General features: G+C 42.0%; 1 protein-coding gene and 1 long non-coding RNA gene across 4 annotated transcripts in view; both read left to right on the plus strand.

Annotated features, from left to right (window-relative positions):
- Positions 1 to 1,962, plus strand: part of LOC121841690 — a 46,590-nt gene extending 44,628 nt beyond the window's left edge. For both annotated transcript variants that reach the window (XR_006080729.1, XR_006080728.1), the window contains one exon: positions 1,670 to 1,962. This is a non-coding gene — a long non-coding RNA (uncharacterized LOC121841690). The remainder of the gene's footprint in view (positions 1 to 1,669) is intronic.
- A 6,332-nt stretch (positions 1,963 to 8,294) lies between these two features.
- Positions 8,295 to 20,899, plus strand: part of LOC112215014 (neuroepithelial cell-transforming gene 1 protein-like) — a 32,500-nt gene continuing 19,895 nt past the window's right edge. The window contains exon 1 of one of the 2 annotated variants that reach the window (XM_042311287.1): positions 8,295 to 8,476. In XM_042311287.1, the coding sequence (XP_042167221.1) occupies positions 8,334 to 8,476 (143 nt within the window). In that variant the 5' untranslated portion in view covers positions 8,295 to 8,333. The remainder of the gene's footprint in view (positions 8,477 to 20,899) is intronic. The other variant, XM_042311288.1, reaches the window with a different exon arrangement.

The raw sequence follows: 20,899 nt of genomic DNA on the forward strand, positions 1-20,899 counted from the left end.
GACTGATTTGCATTATATTAGATGTGTTGTCATGGTGGGAAAGATGCTATGACTGATGACTCATAGTCCCTTTATCCTCCCACACGTATCGACACACACACACACACACACGTGTCAACCCTCCATCATCCCCCATCTCCTTTCATCATTCATCCTCCTCTTATGCACCTTGACCATAGTCTGCCCTCTCACGGTCACCCCACGTCCATAGAGCTCCGTCTGTCTGTCTCCTCCTCTTGTGTGAGGCGTTTATGTGTGTTTGACGACTTGCGGCACACCGTTTCCACGCTTTTCTGAAACTAACAAATTAATAACCTTCTGTCACTTTTTTGGATGTGTATAAGATTAAGTCTAATCTCATGAAATAGGTGCTCCGTAAGGCAGATGTGCCCATACAAGTTTGGACAAAAGAAAGATGCTAGTCTACCCAGCATAGGAATAGGCCGGCCTCTCCCTGAAAAAGGAATCTCATATCATTTTCAGGAAAATGACCCCACCACCCCCCTCCACCACCATCCAGGCTGTTATATAAACACACCACTGTCACTCTCTCTCTTTCTTGATCTTTTTGAAACCCTGAGTGACATCACCGTCACCCGCGGCAGCTAGGGCCTGCCGGGCCGGTGTGTGGGAGTCTCTGTCTCTGCATGTCACTTCCTGGGAGAGCGCAACGGCCAGCGCTCCACAAGGGCTCCTTTCACATGGGGGGTGGGGGCGTGGGGGGGGTGAGAGAGAAAGAGAGCGGTAGAGATGAAACGTGTCTCTTACTTATTCATTCATCCCACAGGGTGTTATTGTTGTTAGGTTTGAGGTTGGCTTCTCTCTTTCCTCTTCCCTACCATGCCACGGACTGGTGCTGGTGGGTGACTACGTATTGTGTGGTTTATGAGATGTTATGCTGCCCCCTGGTGTCCAAAGGCAGGATTGTAGAAACGTGTCACGTGGTGATGATACTGTTCCATCCAACTGTTTTCTTTCTTTACAACATGCTCTGACATATACTATGCTATATGGCCATTATAGGTCATCCAACACCCAGCATTCAGACACCTGTGATTGACTGTGAGAACCTCTGGGACCAACTGCTATTAAGCTGTGCTGTCATGGCGACGCCATGGTTACTTAAGTGTTTTGGCCCGGTTCTCATAATCACACAGCACAGAGCTCTTAGTGTCCCAGTCGTTTTCTCCGACACTGAACACCCCTGCTGCGATCTGTTCACGCCACCTGAATGTGATATGATGAAGATCAGGTGGGATACACAGGTGTGTGTGCTGCCTGCCATGCCCTACGTGATACACGTGTGTGTGTGTGTGTGTGTGTGTGTGTGTGGTCATGATGTCATCGTCAACACTAGCCCCATTGTAAATAGAAATCGGGTTTGGGGAGGTGCAGAGTGGTGTCACCCTGTCACATGGACAGCAGCCTGTGCCCTACCGTGTTCATAGATACCTGCAGGACAGGTACAGTAAGCAGGACACAATAAGGAAGCTATTGTAAGGCTATGAGGCAAGCACTGTAAAACAGGTAGGATAACACGGCTAGTGTTTAGTGGCTGTGAGAGTAGTTTGTTTGGTTACTCATGGATGTGGAGTGTTTGCCCAAACACACACTTACACTCACTCTCACACACTCTGTGGTCATGTGGTGTTTCTATGTGTTTTCGCAGGACCCTTGGTTGGCAGAGCGGTTGCTGAGCTTTGAGAACAACAGTCAGGTGGGTAGATGAGTAACATTGTGTTCCTGTTTGTTGGATGAGTTCCAGAATAGAAGACTAGTAGACTGGTTAGATAACAAATAGTTGTTACGTATTTGTTACAGGTGTTGATAGATAATGATTGTTGTCATGAATTGTGCATACAAAATTGTATCATTGTCCTATAGTGTCTAATATTGTAATGTGTTGTGTTTTCTTTATGTTGATGTGAAGAGAATAAAAAATAAAAAAGATATGCTATTGTTTGTATAAGGTTACTGCAGTTCTTCACAGCGTTTCTGTTAAGAGGGGTAGTGTCTGAAGTGTGGAGGAGGATGTCACCCGTCAGCTGTCCTCATAGCTGGGCTACCATGGCAACGACATTCATCAGAATGACTTCCGGCGAAAGCAAAGCACTGTCACGATCACTTTCTGTACTGACAGATGACTTTATACTGATACTTATTGTGTTGGTGTTTTGGTTAAGGTTAATCATAAAAATGCTGAGCCACATGAGTGGACTGTCTTTGTAAATCTACTTGTCATCCATGTCACAACTGCTACACAGAGTTTCTACTTGTCATTACGGCCAAAGAGAAATAAGCAAAGTATCCTCCAAAATCATTTGCTACTGCTGCGCGTCCACTGCATCCCTATTGTCCGGCAGGGAAAGTCTTCCCCCAGAGGCTGGTTTCACATGGTGGTTTAGATTAATGTTCTCAGTGTCTAGCACCATTTGAAATCAGTGTTCTTGGGGACAGGAGAACAGCACTGGGCCTCTGGTAGTGTCAATCAGTCTACTGGAGCCAATCCTCTCTCTCTCTCCCTCCCCTTTAAAGGATGACTGATTTCCTCTGGTGTTTAGAGCCCCTTACAGCCTTCTAGCACCATTTGAAATCGGTTATAATGACTGGGGATCAATGCCTCAATGTCTTCACGATGTCTACATGTCAACTCTACAGTCAAGCAGACAGGAAATGAATTGGATGAATGTTCATATTGTACGTGTCACAGGGTCTGCTCTACAGATCCTGGAATGGAAATGAGTTGGACGGGAGCTCATTTCCAGTGGGACAGTTTTAAAGTGTTTATTGAATAAATGTTCAACTAAACTGAATTGATATCTTACGTTTTCCTGTGTGTACGTGGTTATACACCTGCATGTAACCCTATATAAGCCTGCTCTGCTATGTATAAAAGTTATCAGAGCTCAAGGGATCAAAACAAGTCATTTCACAATACGCTCCCTCATAACAGATTTAATCACTGTTATACCTAGAAGCACACAACACAATCCAACACTTACTTTATAACATGATAACGGAAACAGGAAAGGCATTTTATTGCAGGACTTGTACCAGACACCGCACAGAACCACAGAAGTCAACTGAGGGCAGAATCTTAATTAAACCGGGAAAGTTTCTGTTCTGTAATGTGGGATGAATGAGCTCCAAGGAAGCCTGATGTTCTCAATAAGATTTTCAAGTTGTGGAAGTTTGTCTCATCTCTGCTCGGCGTCTCTGTCACCTGTGTTACCATGTCACTCCCCGGGTCTGACGAGACATGCTGTGCACAACCGGTATCTATTCATTTAGTGTGTTGTTAGGTGTAGATAAAGGTGTGGGCGATGGCATTGATGGTAGTTAGCATTGTAGTATGAACATGATCATGGAGTTGAACTTGGAGACCATCCCAGAGAATGCAGTTGAACTGGGAGAAGAAGAGGAGGAGGCGAAGGAAGAAAAATAAGTGCCTCTCCACATTCAAATGCTACAGAGGAACAGATTTGACCAGAGGTCATTCTGTGGACATGATTATTAGCTGAGATACTATGTAATTACAGCTCGTATCATTATTTTAAAACCTGCCATTATTCCGTAATAAGCTATTTCCCTCAAATCAATGGGGTTTTAATGGGGCCTAGTTGTCCTTGCACCTTTCCCGTTGCCCTAGGCCTAGGGCACTGCAGTAGTACACTTTTACTTTCACCTTGATGGTCTTATAGGAGTCAAATACAAACAGACATCAATGCTCCCAGTGTGTTACCTATCTCCTGATTGTATGGGTGTTTCATAACCCATAGGTGAGCTTTTCACAGGCGGCTGGTGGTACCCTAATTGGGGAGGACAGGCTCATTGTAATTGCTGGAATGGAATGAATGGTATGAAACACATCAAACCTGTGGTATTATGAGCCATCCTCCCCTCACCAGCCTCCTGTGGAGCCCGTATTGACTAGATTGAAGACAAAATAGGTAAGGACTCATGTGCGTGAGCTTTTGAAATTAAACAGATTCATGTTTATTCTAGTTGATAAGTAGCATCGCTGGTCTGTTTGTTTAGAAATCTTCCACATTTACGCAAAGCTTTATGGGATATTAGAAATCCTCCTAACCTGGGTATCTTCAACATAGCATATTACTGGTTCGATGTCACAACATACAACTTTGGGGGTGTTTCAGCAACAAAGTTCAGCAAAGTTCTACATTACAGTTCTACAGTACACTATGACATCACCAAAGACCTGTAGAATGCACTGTTGCATTCTAAATATGATGGAACTGCTTTCACTTAAGCCTCTGAATCACAATGTCAGTATTCTCATTGTTGCAACTTGTTTTTGAATTCTCCATGCAGGCTAAAAAGTACGATTTTATTTGATAAATTATTTGATTTTGTTATTATAATGCTTATTGTTTGCAATATGAATTGGCTGTAGTGAGATTGTCCATGCATTGATTTACAGGGCTTTAGGGAATAAGGCTTTCCTCCAGCCAGTGAATAAGGATGAGATTATTGCTCCAAAGGCCCGTGAGATCTATCAGAAAGCAAAAGGTGAGAGAGTCCTTCTAACAATGCAAATATATGACCGAGTTCATGCTCTGAATCACAATACCAACCATTACATTTTTATCTGTATCTGGGTTTTGCTACATTGCTGCTATCCTTGATACAGTAGGCAGACTACAGTAGGCAGACTACAGTAGGCAGACTACAGTAGGCAGACTACAGTACTAATGAGCAGTATTGTGTGTTGAAGTCGATGACGTTTGACATATTTTCAATATGTCTGTAACAGTCCTTGATTCCAAAGAGATCTGGAACATTCTTAGGGAGGAGTCTGAGTCCAAACTGGCTATAATGGAGACAGCCATTGGCGGGCCTTCAGTGATCAAGGTTTCCCTGATACTACACACAGAACACATCCTGTCACAAGGTCACACACCGTTACCAACCCTGACCTGTGTCATCTTTATAAGACATTCAACCAATGCAAACTCTGTTTGTTGTCTATAAAAACAGTCATGAATGAAAAACCAACAAGTAGATTTCTAGATACTTGGTTAGATTAGATTTCCACTCTCTTTCTTTCTCTCTCTCGGTCTCTCTCTCTCTCCCTCTCTCAGGCGTTTAATGACAGGATGGAGTGTCAGAAGCTGCTGGAGGTTCAGGGGCAAGGGAAGTCTAGCCGCCATAAGAATCGAGTGGCGCTCATGTTCAAGGCCTCGGAGGCCAACCTGGACAGGACAGCCTTACTCATAGCCAACAACCCCCTTCCTGACCTCCATAACCTGAAGGAGGGTGACAGCCCCACCAAATACCTGGCAGGCAACCCCCCCGCCCCCGCCCCCGCCAAGGTCAGAGGTCATTAAAAAAAATAATGTGATGTTGAGCAAAACCCCCAAGCCTGACTGATCATAAACCAAGAGTAATGTGGAAATCTTGAATATTGAATGCTCTTAAATTGATCAATTGGCTGTTCTCTCAGAGGCTTGAAGCCATTCGGGGTCGTCAGAGTGGTTTGCCTCCTCTGAAACATCCTTTTAAATTGCCATCTGGGATGAGAAGAGATGTCAGCAAGCGGAGCAGCAGGTGGGTGTGCTGGGAAAGAGTTGAGTGGTCTTGAGTTGTTGTCACAAATCATTTGAAACATCATATTGCTCTCCATTACTATGTATAGTTAGAGATGCTGATGAATGGCAGCACTTTGTGGTCCCACAGAGCTCCATCATGGGTGCAAACGAGTCTCTGTGTGCAGTTCTCTGAGGATAGGTCAACGTTTTCAGACAGGGACAACTGGCAAGAAGGTATTTCCTTGCATTGCAGAGCTGGCTACAATTTCAATTTCATCCCCCTGAAAAGATAGAACAAATATTACAACAAATATGGCTGAACTGAAATGTGCTTGTTGATAAAAGACCTGGATTTATGGGAAAGATGTTTGAAAAGGGTATTTTGTTCTTAAATTATATTGTAAATTGTAATGGTAGAGTTATGTCCTTCATGGAGTTATCAGAATTGTACGGGAAGATCTGCTCAATCCAAGAGTAAAACCAATTGATTACAGCATTTCCCCAGAAATGGAGGAGGCGGGTGGCAGCGGGAGGAGGTAGGGAACTGGTCTGTCTGCCCAAAATAAAGGATCAAACATGGCAGAAGAATAAAAATGGCATAAATAGGAAAGTATACCAGTTTCATTTGCGGACCAGGATGTTGACAACTGTGCCATACAGATTGCAAAATAGTTGTGAAGATATTTTTGATATACTGATTCCATGGTACAGGTTGATATGTATGCAAGATTCAAGATATAAAATAAAACTATGTTGAATATTTGATCATCAAGATTTTGTTGTGAGGATACAGAATCAATAGACCATTTATTTTGGTGTTGCCCTCAGGTATCCTGTTTCTGATCTCAGGTTCAGGAATGGCTGAAAATGCATAGCATTGATCTAAAATTGACCCTAGAAATAGTACTGTTAGGAGATCTGGAGAGACCGGGTCAGTCAATTACTAATATACTAATACTCTTAGTAAAGGTATTTGTCTTCAACACGCAATCTGTAGATTCTATTCGATTAGATAGATTGAAATTGTAAGTTAAACATCATAGCATAGTTGAAAGATATGTGTTGCGTAGAAACACAAAGTGGGTGGCCAGCAGAGATAGATGGGATGGGCGGAGGGAAGCTGAGGGTTGGTATGTGGAATTGGAGACAAGTGGGAGTGGAGTTGCTGTGTGAGAGATAGATTGATGGTCAAAAGATAAAGGGAAAAAAAATCAAAATAAAACATAATAAAAGTACATTTGAATGACACTAACTGGCAGTGTTTTTACAACTAATGCCGGTTTGCCTGAGGCTGATGCCGTGCAGGTGTTTGTACACATGCATATACACACACTCTCATTCAAATAAACACATACAAGAACACACACATACATGTAATAGTGCCAGACATGCACACAAACATATACAGTTGGCATTGCTGTTATGATTTCAGTTGTCCTTGATGTCCTTTGTTTTAAATGTTTTCTCCTGTCTTTTCCTTTTTTCTCTTTAGTTCATTCTCTTGGTTGTTGGTGCATTTGGGGGGTTCTTGGGGGTGGCGAATGGAATTATTATTGATTTATTTTCCCCTTCCGGGGGGGACCATGGGTGGGGTCTTGAATGGTATTGGGGAACTGTGGGGAGGATCTTGGAGGGTTTTGGTTTCATAAGATTGTGATCATGAAAAGGGAAACTATGACATATATTTTATATCACTATCATGCACATGCACCCTCACACATAAGGATGGCTCTGTTGCGGAAAGACTGATACATGTTTGATAGTGTCTTGATCCTGTATTGTTTGTCCTTCATGTTCCAATACTTTAATGTTACCCCTTCCTTGTGTTTCTTTATAATATATATATATATTTTTACGTAATACAAAAAAAAAGAAGGTATTTCATGACACGCACAAGACATTGATTTTGGTGATGATGATGATTACGATGATGTAAATATTTTGTGTGTGTGTGTGTCTGTATCTAGGTACTGCCCTAGATCTGACCCAGAGCACTGAGGTCAAAGATCAGTGTAGTGAACTGTGTGAGCCCCTCACTCTCTCAGCCCTGCTGGAGACTGCAGTCACAGTAACAGCACCAGGACAGGGGGCGTTCCGCTACGGACAGACCGCCTACTGGAACGTGACCAACAGCTGTGAACTGCCGCCATGACTTCTGATGTCTGGACCTTTCAATGCATGCACACACTAGCTGTTTGCCAACTATGTGTTGAAATTCAGCAATAAATACTTTATGGTTTAAATTATTTTTGGGACATATCATGCCAGTGTGTGTGTGTGTGTGTGTGTGTGTGTGTGTGTGTGTGTGTGTGTTTAAAGCACTATTAAGAAGTTTTTGGGGAATCTGTACTTTACTTAAATATTTATATTAAACTTTTACTTTTACTTCTTCACTACATTCCTAAAAAAAATACTTTTTAATCGAAACATTTTCCCTGACAACCGAAAATACTCTTACATTTTGAATGCTTAACATAACAGGAAAATTGTGTCAAAGGGTTGTTGTTTTGTGCAGATAATAGAAGCGAGTTCATTGTACTACAGCATTCCCAATTGTTATTAGAGGGGCTGGCCCCGCCCAGAGTCGTCTGTTTACAGTATGACCCGCCCATTTCACCATGTATCCTAGCAACTAGAACCTCAGGTCTTTCCTTATTGGTCATTGTTCGGATATCCGCCATATTCAAAGAATTTCAAACATCTGTCTACTGTTCTTAATATTTTTAAATAAATAGTTAGCTATTATTCTTACCTTCAACATTGATTTCTGGTTCTGCATTTCAAATGGAGGAAACCAATGAAGGACAGGTCCAAATTTCGATACCAGAGAAACAGAATGACAGACCGAAGAGAAAGGCAAACAAGAAGAGGAAGTTCTCCGTCGATGATGAGACGTCCGGCGAGAGCAATAACAATACCAAATCAAGGTGAGACTAACGCTGCCTGAACTATTGAATGCACGCTATGAAAAGAATAGAAATGTGTAAACTATATCTATGGTGTTAACATTACTTAGATAGCTAATGTTACGTTCTGTGACGTCAGTTGAATCTTTGTTTCAAGGGCTAGCATGTGGCTGGCTGACGTTATAGTTCGAGCACGTAGTCATTGTTACAAATTCCAGCTAACAAATCTAGGGAGAGGGGACGTTTTCATGTTACCTGTAATGTTCCTCTGATGTTTAAGTGTCCAGATTCAGTTAGTTACAGGAACATTCTACGTATGTTTGCAAAAACCTCCTGAGAACCAATATGCATTTGTTTTGGTGTTTGATTCCCTTATTGAAACGTGTCTAGAACATTAATATCTATTATAAACTGGTGGTTCGAGCCCTGAATGCTGATTGGCTGACAGCCGTGGTATATCAGACCGTATACCATGGGTATGACAAAACATATATTTGGCCTATCTTTGACTTCACCATTTAGTGTTAACTCAAGTTTTGTCATTTTCCATAAAACTGTTGATTTCGGAGCGAAGGGGCGAGCTGTTTTGCGAAATCCTGTCATAACACGCAATTATACAATTTTATAAAATTATTGTGTGTGTACGTACGTACACACACACACACATATGTTGAAGTCGGAAGTTTGCATTCACTTAAGTTGGAGTCATTAAAACTCATTTTTAAACCACTCCACAAATTCCTTGTTAAACTATAGTTTTGGCAAGTTGGTTAGGACATCTACTTTGTGCATGACACAAGTAATTTTTCAACAATTGTTTACAGACAGATAATTTCATTTATAATTCACTGTATCACAATTCCAGTGGGTCAGAAGTTTACATACACTAAGTTGACTGTGCCTTTTTAAACAGCTTGAGCAGCTTAAGCAGCTTTTCAGAAAATTATGTCATGGCTTTAGAAGCTTCTGATAGCCTAATTGACATAATTTTAGTCAATTGGAGGTGTACCTGTGGATTTATTTGAAGGCCTACCTTCAAAATCAGTGCTTCTTTGCTTGACATCATGGGAAAATCAAAAGAAATCAGCCAAGACCTCAGAAAAAAAGTGTAGACCTCCACAAGTCTGGTTCATCCTTGGGAGCAATTTCCAAATGCCTGAAAGTACCGCGTTCATCTGTACAAACAATAGTACGCAAGTATAAGCACCATGGGACCACGCAGCCGTCATACCGCTCAGGAAGGAGACGTGTTCTGTCTCCTAGAGATGAACGTACTTTGGTGCGAGAGGTGCAAATCAATCCCAGAACAACGGCAAAGGACCTTGTGAAGATGTTGGAGGAAACAGGTACAAAAGTATCTATATCCACAGTATAATGAGTCCTATGTCAACATAACCTGAAAGGCCACTCAGCAAGGAAGAAGCCACTGCTCCAAAACCGCCATAAAAAAAGCCATATTACAGTTTGCAACTGCACATGGGGACAAAGATTGTACTTTTTGGGAAATGTCCTCTGGTCTGATGAAACAAAAATAGAACTGTTTGGCCATAATGACCATCGTTATGTTTGGAGGAAAAGGGGGGAGGCTTGCAAGCTGAAGAACACCATCACAACCGTGAAGCACGGGGGTGGCAGCAGTGTTGTGGGGGTGCTTTGCTGCAGGAGGGACTGGTGCACTTCACAACATAGATGGCATCATGAGACAGGAAGATTATGTGGATATATTCAGGCAACATCTCAAGACATCAGTCAGGAAGTTAAAGCTTGGTTGCAAATGGGTCTTCCAAATGGACAATGTCCCCAAGCATACTTCCAAAGTTGTGGCAAAATGGTTTAAGGACAACAAAGTCATGTTATTGGAGTCCTGACCTCAATCCTATAGAACATTTGTGGGCAGAACTGAAAAAGTGTGTGCGAGCAAGAAGGCCAACAATCCTGACTCCGTTAGACCAGCTCTGTCAGGAGGAATGGGCCAAAATTTACCCAACTTATTGTGGGAAGCTTGTGGAAGGCTACCCAAAATGTTTGACCCAAGTTAAACAATTTAAAGATAATACTACCGAATACTAATTGAGTGGATGTAAACTTCTGACCCTCGGGGAATGTGATGAAATAAATAAAAGCTAAAATCAATCATTCTCTCTATTCTGACATTTCACATTCTTAAAATAAAGTGTTGGTCCTAACTAACCTAAGACAGGGAATTTTTACTAGGATTAAATGTAAGGAATTGTGAAAGCCAAATACATTGAAACACAGGTTAAGGTGTATGTAAACTTCTGACTTCAACTGTGTATGTGTATATCTATATATATTACACACACACACAATATTTTTAAAAAAGGTGACAATTGACAAATTATAATTTCCTCTTTTTTTAAAGTGTAGCTACAATAACATATGTTTGCACCCTCTATTTTAATATGCTCCATGGTTCAGGCGGCCAAGTGCACACAAGGCTGTTCGGCTCATCTATTGTGAAGAGGAGTAACTTTGCAGCTGTTTCTGATTTAATAAGCGATGCCATGCTGGTGGGTGGTAACCAGTGGTGATTTTAGCAGGTAAATCTTGGTGGGGCAACCTCTACAATTATTATTATTTTTTTCATGCCAGCAAAGCCACAGCACAACACTAAACAATACATTAATTGGACTATAACGGTGACAAACGGTGCCCACAAGCTGTTAGGGCCTACATAAAGCTGTCCCAACAGCAGAGTCCCAACAGCAGTCCCAACACCTTATCCCTGTTACACCTGGATATCAGCGGAGAGTTGTCTGGCAGCGAAATAGTTCAGCCTCATTTACTGCCTTTAAAAAAATCCATAGCTAATATGACTGACTTGCTCAAACAAATGTGGATAAGAGGCAATCCGTAATTTCGATTCAGACATTAATGAGCTAGAATGGACATAGTCAATATAACTATTTGTTCAGCACTTTTGAAGTGTTTGTTATTTTATTTAACCTTTTTATTTAACTAGCTAAATCAGTTAAGAACAACTTCTTATTTACAATGACAGCCTACCCCGGTCAAACTCGGACGACGCTGTGCCAAATGTGCGCCACCCTATGGGACTCCCAATCACGGCCGGATGTAATACAGCCTGGAGTCGAACCAGGGACTGTAGTGACTCCTCTTGTACTGAGATGCAGTGCCTTGACCGCTGAGCCACTCGTACGGTGACAGAATTCAGAACATAGACTAATCTTAGTGTTCTCCCTGTACACCCATTCAGACCTGTAGTATAAATAAAGAGGGAATATATGCAGACAATGAAAGCTCTTACAATATTCAATGATTACCTGTCTCCCTGACATATTACATCATTTATGCAGCAGTATACAATTCATTTTTGGACTCACCTTGTGCTGTGCTCACTTGGAACAGGAAGGTGGCACGGCGGTCCTTCTTGGGCTAACTTTGTCATCAAAGTCTGGCATTCTTCTGGTTTTATGGTGCTTTCAAGATAACTGGAAACTCTAGGTGGGGAAAAAGAAAGTTGAGTCATGATGTTAGTGGTTTTCAGGTCTACACCTGTTGTATTCGGCACACGTGACAAATAAACTTTGATTTGATTTCAGAGTTTCCAGTTGTTCTGCAAGCGGCAGAAGTAATGCTGGATTGACAGCATGGCCAATGTTGAATGTTTATCATTTTAAGCTGTGGAAAAATACCCTTAAACCTAAACTTGGACCGCACATCCACTCCACATAATAATAGGCCAGTGATTGCTTTGCAACGCTTGAAGTTAGCCTCTGATTCCTTCCAAACCACTCATTGTTGAATTTGCGATTTCCAACTTGTTGTGTAATGTTTATGGCCGATGAGCCACGTTACATTTTGTCTGCAAGTTCTCTTCATAATTTATCTTCATATGACAAGGATTGAAAAGGATTTGCCAGTAGATTGTTGACTTGATTCATGATGATGAGGATTTTGAAAGTAAGATGTTGACATCAGTCCAATCAAACTACTGTAGGTATATTGTGATTTGATGTTATTTTATCTGTGGCCATTGACCTTGAGCCTTCCTGGATGGGCACTTCTAATGTAACTCTATTGCAGCACCCAAGAGACTTGAATTTTCAAGCTCTCCTTGTAGATTGTCCTCATGAGTGACAGAACACTGAGTCAATCACGGCGTAACTAGAGAACATTACCAACCCCTACAGAAAGCACTGAGCTAGGCTGAAACGCCGACATTTTGCAGCTGCCTTACTCAAGAAAGCAAAAAAGAGACCAAGTTTGTATGCGGCTTCATTAACTCAATGACTTTTTAAAAACTTTTTTTATACATTGTTTGCGAACTGATGTGTGTCACTTATTAATGGCAAAAATAACATGCAAAACAGGTTCTTCCCCACCTGCCCTGAATGACAGGTCACCACTGGTGGTAACAGTCATATAAAACCCAGCCCTGAAAGGAAACTTAGACTGAAAATAAGTTGTATGACATAGACCACACATTCACATGGATGTGCAGGAAGTGTGCAGTTTGGATTTGTCACTTCATGCACAAATGTATCATACTTTGACTAAAACTATGACTCACTGACTTAAAGCTTTTATTGGGCGACCTGACCAAATTCACATAGAAATGTGAGTTATCGAGGAAGGCCCTAAAAATTGTCAAAGACCCCAGCCACCCCAGTCATAGACTGTTCTCTCTACTACCGCATGGCAAGCGGTACCGGAGTGTCAACAGTTTTTACCGCCAAGCCATAAGGCTCCTGAACAGGTAATCAATTGATTACCTGGACTATCTGCATTGTGTGCCCCCAACCCCTCTTTTATGCTACTGCTACTCTCTGTTCATCATAGATGCATAGTCACTTGAACCATATCTACATGTACATACTACCTCAATCAGCCTGATTAACCGGTGCCTGTATATAGTCTCCTCTGTTAGAGCCTCACTACTGTATATAGCCTCGCTACTGTTATTTTTCAGTCTTTTTACTGTTGTTTTTATATCTTTACTTACCTATTGTTCACCTAATACCTATTTTGCACTGTTGGTTAGAGCCTGTAAGTAAGCATTTCACTGTAAGGTCTACACCTGTTGTATTCAGCACACGTTACAAATAAACTTTGATTTATAGATCTGTCACTCATTGAATGCGGTAGATGTGTTTTTGTGTGTTATTTCTATGCTCCCCGTCTGGTAGATATGTTTTTGTGTGTTATTTCTATGCTCCCCGTTTCTAATTTAGGTTTTGTACACCAGCTGAAAATACAATATTTTGGGTTATTGAAAATATACTGTATTTCACTATATATATTGCTTGTTTTGTCACAAACTGAAATTAGGCAAACTACAATTTTAGCAACCACGAAATGGCAGAGGGATTTCTGCATATTGCACCTTTTTAAATCATTGTGCAACAACATCTGACCTTTCAGCTCTAAAGACTGAATTTCTACTGGTGTGGTTGTTTGATATTATATTTATCTTATTTTCTAGTAACCATTTTCTGTGTAACGTTGATGTAATATCTCCTAACCCTCAGAACTGGATACTGGAATATTTTTGCAATGTTCCAATGAAACTTGTCTTGAACATCAATATTGAACATTCAGAGAACATGGTAACTGCGTTCTGGGTAAGTTCTGTTTGACATTGGAACATTCCTATGAAAACCTTTTGCTAATGACTTAATGAGACTCTTAAGTGAATGTTCTCTAAAAGTTTGTTAGCTGGGTAGCTATGTCATAGTTAGCTAGATCATTTTAAAGAATATATTATTAGGTAAATCACTACCTTGCTAGTTATTTTGGCTACACTTAAAGCCTGTTAACAAGCAAACAAACTTATATAGCAGCTAGAATGGAGTGCTGGTTGCATAGTCCAAGTCCTTGGAAAAATGTTTTAGCTGGTTACTTTTGCATGTTCCCGTCAGGACCTGATCAACCATTTGCGTCAGCACATGCCATAATTGTGAACTTTTACACAGACAGTCGGCTACAGATAACTAGAACTGCAAGTAATGGTGTACCACTGACAGTTTGATGCAATACTGTAATACACCCTAGTTGACCACAAGGTGGCAGTAAATGCCAACAAATTCATCAAAGGAACCATGAATAACAGTTGGTGTGGGCGTTTGATGGATGATAGATAGATACATGGAGTTTATGAGTCACATGTATAGGAATGCAGATGTAATTGCAGGCTACAGTGAAAATCTAATGTGCTCTGCTCCAACAGTGCAGGTCAAATAAAAAAAATCTATAAAAAGAAGAGTGAGACAAAATAAAGATGATGATAATATATACACTAGTACAACTGTGGGGGCGGGTAAGAGTGAATGAAACAGTAATATAAAAAATAATATTATATACTTTACATATTTACACTGTAGCAATGATAAATGTCCACTGGGGGTAGAATATCCATAAAGGGGAAGGAAGTCCAGGGGTAGCAGGTAGCTAGCTGCCTGGTGGCTGTTGAGCAGCCTGATGGTCTGGGGGTAAAAGCCAGTCTGACAGTTTTAGTCAGTTGGTACGTCCCAGGTATCCCGTTTAGACTTTTCCTATCAATTAAATTCAAAGGGCTTTATTGACAAGGGAAACCTATGCTGACATTGCCAAAGCAAGTGAAATAGATCATAAACTGTTAACAATGCTCTCAAAAGTTCCAAAGGAATAGAGCCATTTCAAATGTCATAGTATGGCTACATATAGTGTTGTAATGATGGGCAAATAGTTCAAGTGCAGAAGGGAAAATAATAAACATAAATCTGAGTTGTATTTGCAATGGTGTTTGTTCTTCACTGGTTGCCCTTTTCTTGTGGCAACAGGTCACAAACATTCCTGCTGTGATGGCACACTGTGGTATTTCACCCAATAGATATGGGAGTTTATCAAAATTGGATTTGTTTTCAAATTTTCTGTGGGCCTGTGTAATCTGAGGGAAATATGTGTCTCTAATATGGTCATACATTGGGCAGGAGGTTAGGAAGTGCAGCTCAGTTTCCACATTTTGTGGGCAGTGTGCACACAGCCTGTCTTCTCTTGAGAGCCAGGTCTGCCTACGACGGCCTCAATAGCAAGGCTATGCTCTCTGAGTCCGTACATAGCAAGGCTACGCACTGAGTCTGTCTAAGCTTTCCTTAATTTAGGGTCAGTCACAGTGGTCAGGTATTCTGCCACTGTGTACTCTCTGTTTTAAGGCCAAATAGCATTCTAGTTTGCTCTGTTTTTTTGTTAGTAGTTTCCAATGTGTCAAATAATTATCGCTTTGTTTTCTCGTGATTTGGTTGGGTCTAACGGTGTTGCTTTGTGGGGTCTGTTTGTGTTTGTGAACAGAGCCACGGGACCAGCTTGCTTAGGGCACTCTTCTCTAGGTTCATCTCTCTGTAGCTGATGGCTTTGTTATGGAAGGTTTGGGAATCGATTTCCATTTAGGTGGTTGTCGAATTGAACGTCTCTTTTCTGGATTTTGATCTTTAGCGGGTATCGGCCTAATTCTGCTCTGCATGCATTATTTGGTGTTTAACGTTGTACACAGATCTTTTTACAGAATTCTGCATATCTCTCTGGCCTACAGAACAGCAGATGATGTCTCATGATGGGACTTTGCACTTCTTGTTCAAAGCCTCATAAAGATAGTGTTCCCTTCCGAGTCCAACCTCTACTGTTCCACATCTTGTAAGGAAGAAAATACTTGATTTTTTCTACTTTTTTAACCTTTCCTGTTTGCGTATACGTGTTCTGACAAAAATAGTCTGTGAATTTCCCCAGGCTTTTAAATCAGACTTCTATCTTTTCAGTCAGACAGCAGACTGATAGAGCCAAAAATCCATTTTTATTTTGGGGTGATCAGTACTGAGAATGTTTATGTTGGCAAGTGGCACACTGGTAGGCTTTCCATGCTTTGTGCCAAAAGCCCCCTGCACACTGTTGGGAAAACTGTGACTATATAAATATGACCCTAATAGCCAACCCTGCAGGAAAACAAGGAGAGTGTTGCTCAGTGGACTTTGGACTACTAGGTAATAGGTGTGTGATTGAATGTTACCTTCTGTGACTATTGAGCTGCGTGCTCCTGTCTCAATCGTTATTCGCTGTCCTTCAGCCTCAATTATGTCAATATTTTCTGACTGTTACTTGCTTCCAGCCTATTCAGGTGTTATTGACCCACAGAAGTGTGTAACGGGTCTACCTCTGCTTAAGAATCATACCCCTGCCCGTGACGTCCAATCACAAGCCCCAGGGACCGACCTTTGTCCTTTTTTACAATGGACAGGTGTCGTGGGAGCAGAATGGTCAGTAATGTTCTAGAAAAATAAACAACTAACTCTATAATGTCCTACAAACCTAGATTGTAAAACCATCTAGTTTTTAGACCCTTTAGCAATAGCATTCAGGTGTATCAATGTAATGTATCCAATGTCACATTTCCAACCCACGACGAGCTGTTTAGAAAGCTGATACCAGCCATTGTGCTGGTGTGTGGGGCCTTTTTATGCATACGTGATTGATGTCACTTCGTATTCACTTGGTCGTAGCAGTCAGCTTGGGGGCAAAGGCCACTTTCACTGTGCCAGTGTGTGAGAGCTGTATGTGCTGTGAGTCAGTGGAAAGGCATCATAGTAGGCCCTGCCTTTGTTTGCCAGGTTAGTTTATGTACCACCCCACCTCCCGCTCCCCCGGCCTCCACTCTTCCAGTATTTATCATGAGTTTACTTCACCTGGGAAAAACTGTCTCTTGCCCCAGGTAAAGATTTCAGAGTAAATTACCTTCAGGCATGTACAGTCAGAGGGGTTTTTATGATAGAGAAGTCTAGCATAGCCTAGCAATCTCTGTTTTTAAAGCAGGTCAGCATCTGTAAACATCCGGTCCACACGGGTAAGGTCAGATAAAAGGAAATCATGTCTAAAATAATCATTTGTTTTGTCATTGGGATGTTTTTTCATTTGAATGACCCAGGCTCCCGAGTGGCCCAGCGGTCTAAGGCACTGCATCTCAGTTCTTGAGGTGTCACTACAGACACCCTGGATCAAATCCAGGCTGTATCACCACCGGCCGTGATTGGGAGTCCCGTAGGGCGGCGCATAATTGGCTCAGCATCGTCCAGGTTTGGCCGGTGTAGGCAGTCATTGTAAATAAGAATTTGATCTTAACTGACTTGCCTAGTTAAATAAATAAAATAATTAATTAATTTACCCTCTAAACAACATTACATCCCATCAACATTACAGCATCTGAAATAATCGATTTAGTCTAAGCTCAGGTGTGACTGTTATCTAGTGTGTGGGTCAGAAATGTGAGTAAAAGCAACGTAGCATCCTCAAGTGATTAGGCCAGCATCTTTGATGTCATTTACTGTACAAAGTGTGCATCAAAGAGGAAAAGCCTTCAAAAACATCACATGATTAGACCTAAATCATTTTAGGAAACACCTTTCCCAGTCTCTGGAGCTCGACAGGCATTCTATTCTGCATTATTACATAATGTACCTTTTTACTGTGTTTGTTTAGAATGATGAGACAGAGGGAGAATGAGAGACTGGTGGTGATATGTGTGTTGTTGTACACACACCCCGTGTTGGGCTCAGGCCTCCATTCCCTGTATGTTTTGACCACTGTCTGAGAAATAGCCCTGCTCTGGCCATCCCCTGGCTTCTCCTGAGGGAACCACTGTGATTGTCTGGTGTTCCTGTGAAGCCCGGTTGCATTCCTCAGACACCACCACCACCAGGCAGACACCAGTGAACCACCCAGGTTGTCTCAGCATCGCTTCATACATCTCCTCACACACCTCGGTGTTCCTGGTGTCGACGGAACACACCGGTTCCCACAACATAGAGTAACATAAAGCATCGTCTCACTTTATGAGCTCGTTGGCTTCCAGATGTCTATTGGACAGGAATGTCTCACTGAGCAGAGACGTTCTCATAGCATCCTGTTGCTAGACCTATTAGTTATTACTGGTGTCTCTTCAGATTTGTTTCGCATCCTGGCGCATTGTCAGATTGAATGACATTTGGAATAATGTACACATTAACACACACACACACCCAAAGGCGTTCTCCTTGACAGTCGTTATAACCATCCTCCTCACCTCCAGGCCGCAGCAGATCCAGTAACTAAACTCTCCCTCCTTTTCCCCACGTTATGGTGTGTTCCGTTGAATGTTGAGTCAAACCGATCATCCAGTTCAGGCTGTGGTTCTGTAGAAAGTGACTTTTTTTTTTACTGCTTGACTCATGCAGCGCTGCATGGCGTAAAGGTCTGTCGCTCACAACGGCTCTATGGTCTCTGCCACGACTGTCACTGACCACAGTCCTCATGATGGAAATGGGGGAGGAGTGTGGTGTCTGCTGACCACCTGTAGTGACCTTTGACACCGCCAGTGCCACTCGGACACAATTCTCTCTTCTGCCCAGGTCTCTCTCTCTCTCACTCAATTCAAAGGGATTTACTGGCATGGTAAACATATGTTTACATTGCCAAAGCAAGTGAAATAGATAATGAACACAAGTAAAGTGAACAAATAATGAACAATACGCTCATAAAAGTTCCAAAGGAATTAAAGACATTTCAAATGTCATATTATGGCTATATACGGTGTTGTAACAATGTGCAAATAAATAAACATAAGTATTGGTTGTATTTACTATGGTGTTTTGTATTCACTGGTTGCCTGTGTGGCAACAGGTCACACATCTTGCTGCTGTGATGCACACTGTGATATTTCACCCAGTAGAGATGGGAGTTTATCAAAATCGGGTTTGTTTTCAAATTCTTTTGTGGATCTGTGTAAATTGAGGGAAATATGTGTCTCTATAATGGTCATACATTGGGCAGGAGGTTAGGAAGTGCAGCTCAGTTTCCACCTCGTTTTGTGGGCAGTGTGCACATAGCCTGTCTTCTCTTGATAGGCCGCCGTAGGCAGACCTGGCTTTCTCAATAGCAAAGCTATGCTCACTGAGTCTGTACATAGTCAAAGCTTCCCTTCATTTTTTTGTTCTTGTTGACTTTGCTCTCCCATCCCTCTCTTTTTCCTTGCCCTTATTCCCTACAATCTACTTTCCACCTTTTTTAGTCCTATATTTTTCTTCCTGTTTGACTTGTCTGAACTCCCTATGTTCTTTGCTCTCGCACTCTTTCTCTCACTCTCTTTCTCTCGCTGTCTCTTTTTCTCACTCACTCACACTTAGGGAATTCCTCCACTGTCCTGTAGGCCTCCACTACTAGCCGTACTGATTCTGAGTGCAGACCACATAGGAAGCGGTGGAGTGACCCTACAGCTGTGGTCAGTGCAGTCTGCCCTTCACTGTAGACAAGTGCTGTGTCACTGCACAATGCCACCTGTAGCAACGAGGCAGGAAGGCCAACGGAATCACTGGAATGACCTGGCCCAGTAACAGCAGTACAACAGGAACACATGCTAGAGACAAGTGGTTCAGAGGAATCGAGGAAAGAATGTCAGGATTGTAGAGGTTGATTTCCTTTTGTGGTCTCTCAATATATTAACACCATTATCCCTAATCTGTTTTCAGATATGATCTGGTTTATATTGGAAGATATTGTTGACGGTTTCAGAAGATATCGAAGTCGGTATCAGCGTGTGACAGGGCCATAGTAGAAATGGTTATCAGATGTTATTGCGAGTGTAGCGTAATGCTTGTGCTTCTAGATCCAACAGTGCAGCGGTATTGAACAGGTCATATCTAACAATTCCACAACAAAGCCTAATACACGCAATCTAGTAATGGAATGGGAGGAGAATATATAAGTATAAAATAATGAATGAGCAGTGACAGGAGTCTAAGATGCAATAGATGGTAAAGAATAGATCGTGAAGGATACAGTATATACATATGAGATGAGTAATGCGAGATATGTAAACATTCTTAAAGTGACTTGTGTTCCATTTATTAAAGTGGCCAATGATTTCAAGTCTGTAGGTAGGCAGCCACCTCCTCTGTGCTAGTGGTGGCTGTTTAGCAATCTGATGGCCTTGAGATTGAAAAACAGCTTCTATCTCTCTGTCCCAGCTTTGATGCACCTGTACCGACCTCGCCTTCTGGATGGAAGTGGGGGGAACAGGTAGTGTGTCGGGTGGTTATTGTCCTTGATGATCTTTTTTTTTTGTCTTCCTGTGACATCGGGTGCTGTAGGTGTCCTGGGGGGCAGGTAGTTTGCCCCCGGTGATGCGTTGTACAGACCGCACCACCCTCCGGAGAGCCCTGCGGTTGTGGGTGGTGCAGTTGTCGTACCAGGCGGTGATACAGCCCGACAGGATGCTCTCAATTGTGCACCTGTAAAAGTTAGTGAGGGTTTTTGGTGACAAGCCACATTTTTTTCAGCCTCCTGAGGTTGAAGAGGCGCTGTTGCGCATTCTTCACACTGTCTCTCTTTGTGCGTGGACCATTTTCAGTTTGTCGGTGATATGTACATCGAGGAACTTAACGTTAACGTTCACCTTCCACT

Source organism: Oncorhynchus tshawytscha, linkage group LG33 (genome assembly GCF_018296145.1).
Source record: "Oncorhynchus tshawytscha isolate Ot180627B linkage group LG33, Otsh_v2.0, whole genome shotgun sequence".
Classification (NCBI taxonomy): Eukaryota; Metazoa; Chordata; class Actinopteri; order Salmoniformes; family Salmonidae; genus Oncorhynchus; species Oncorhynchus tshawytscha.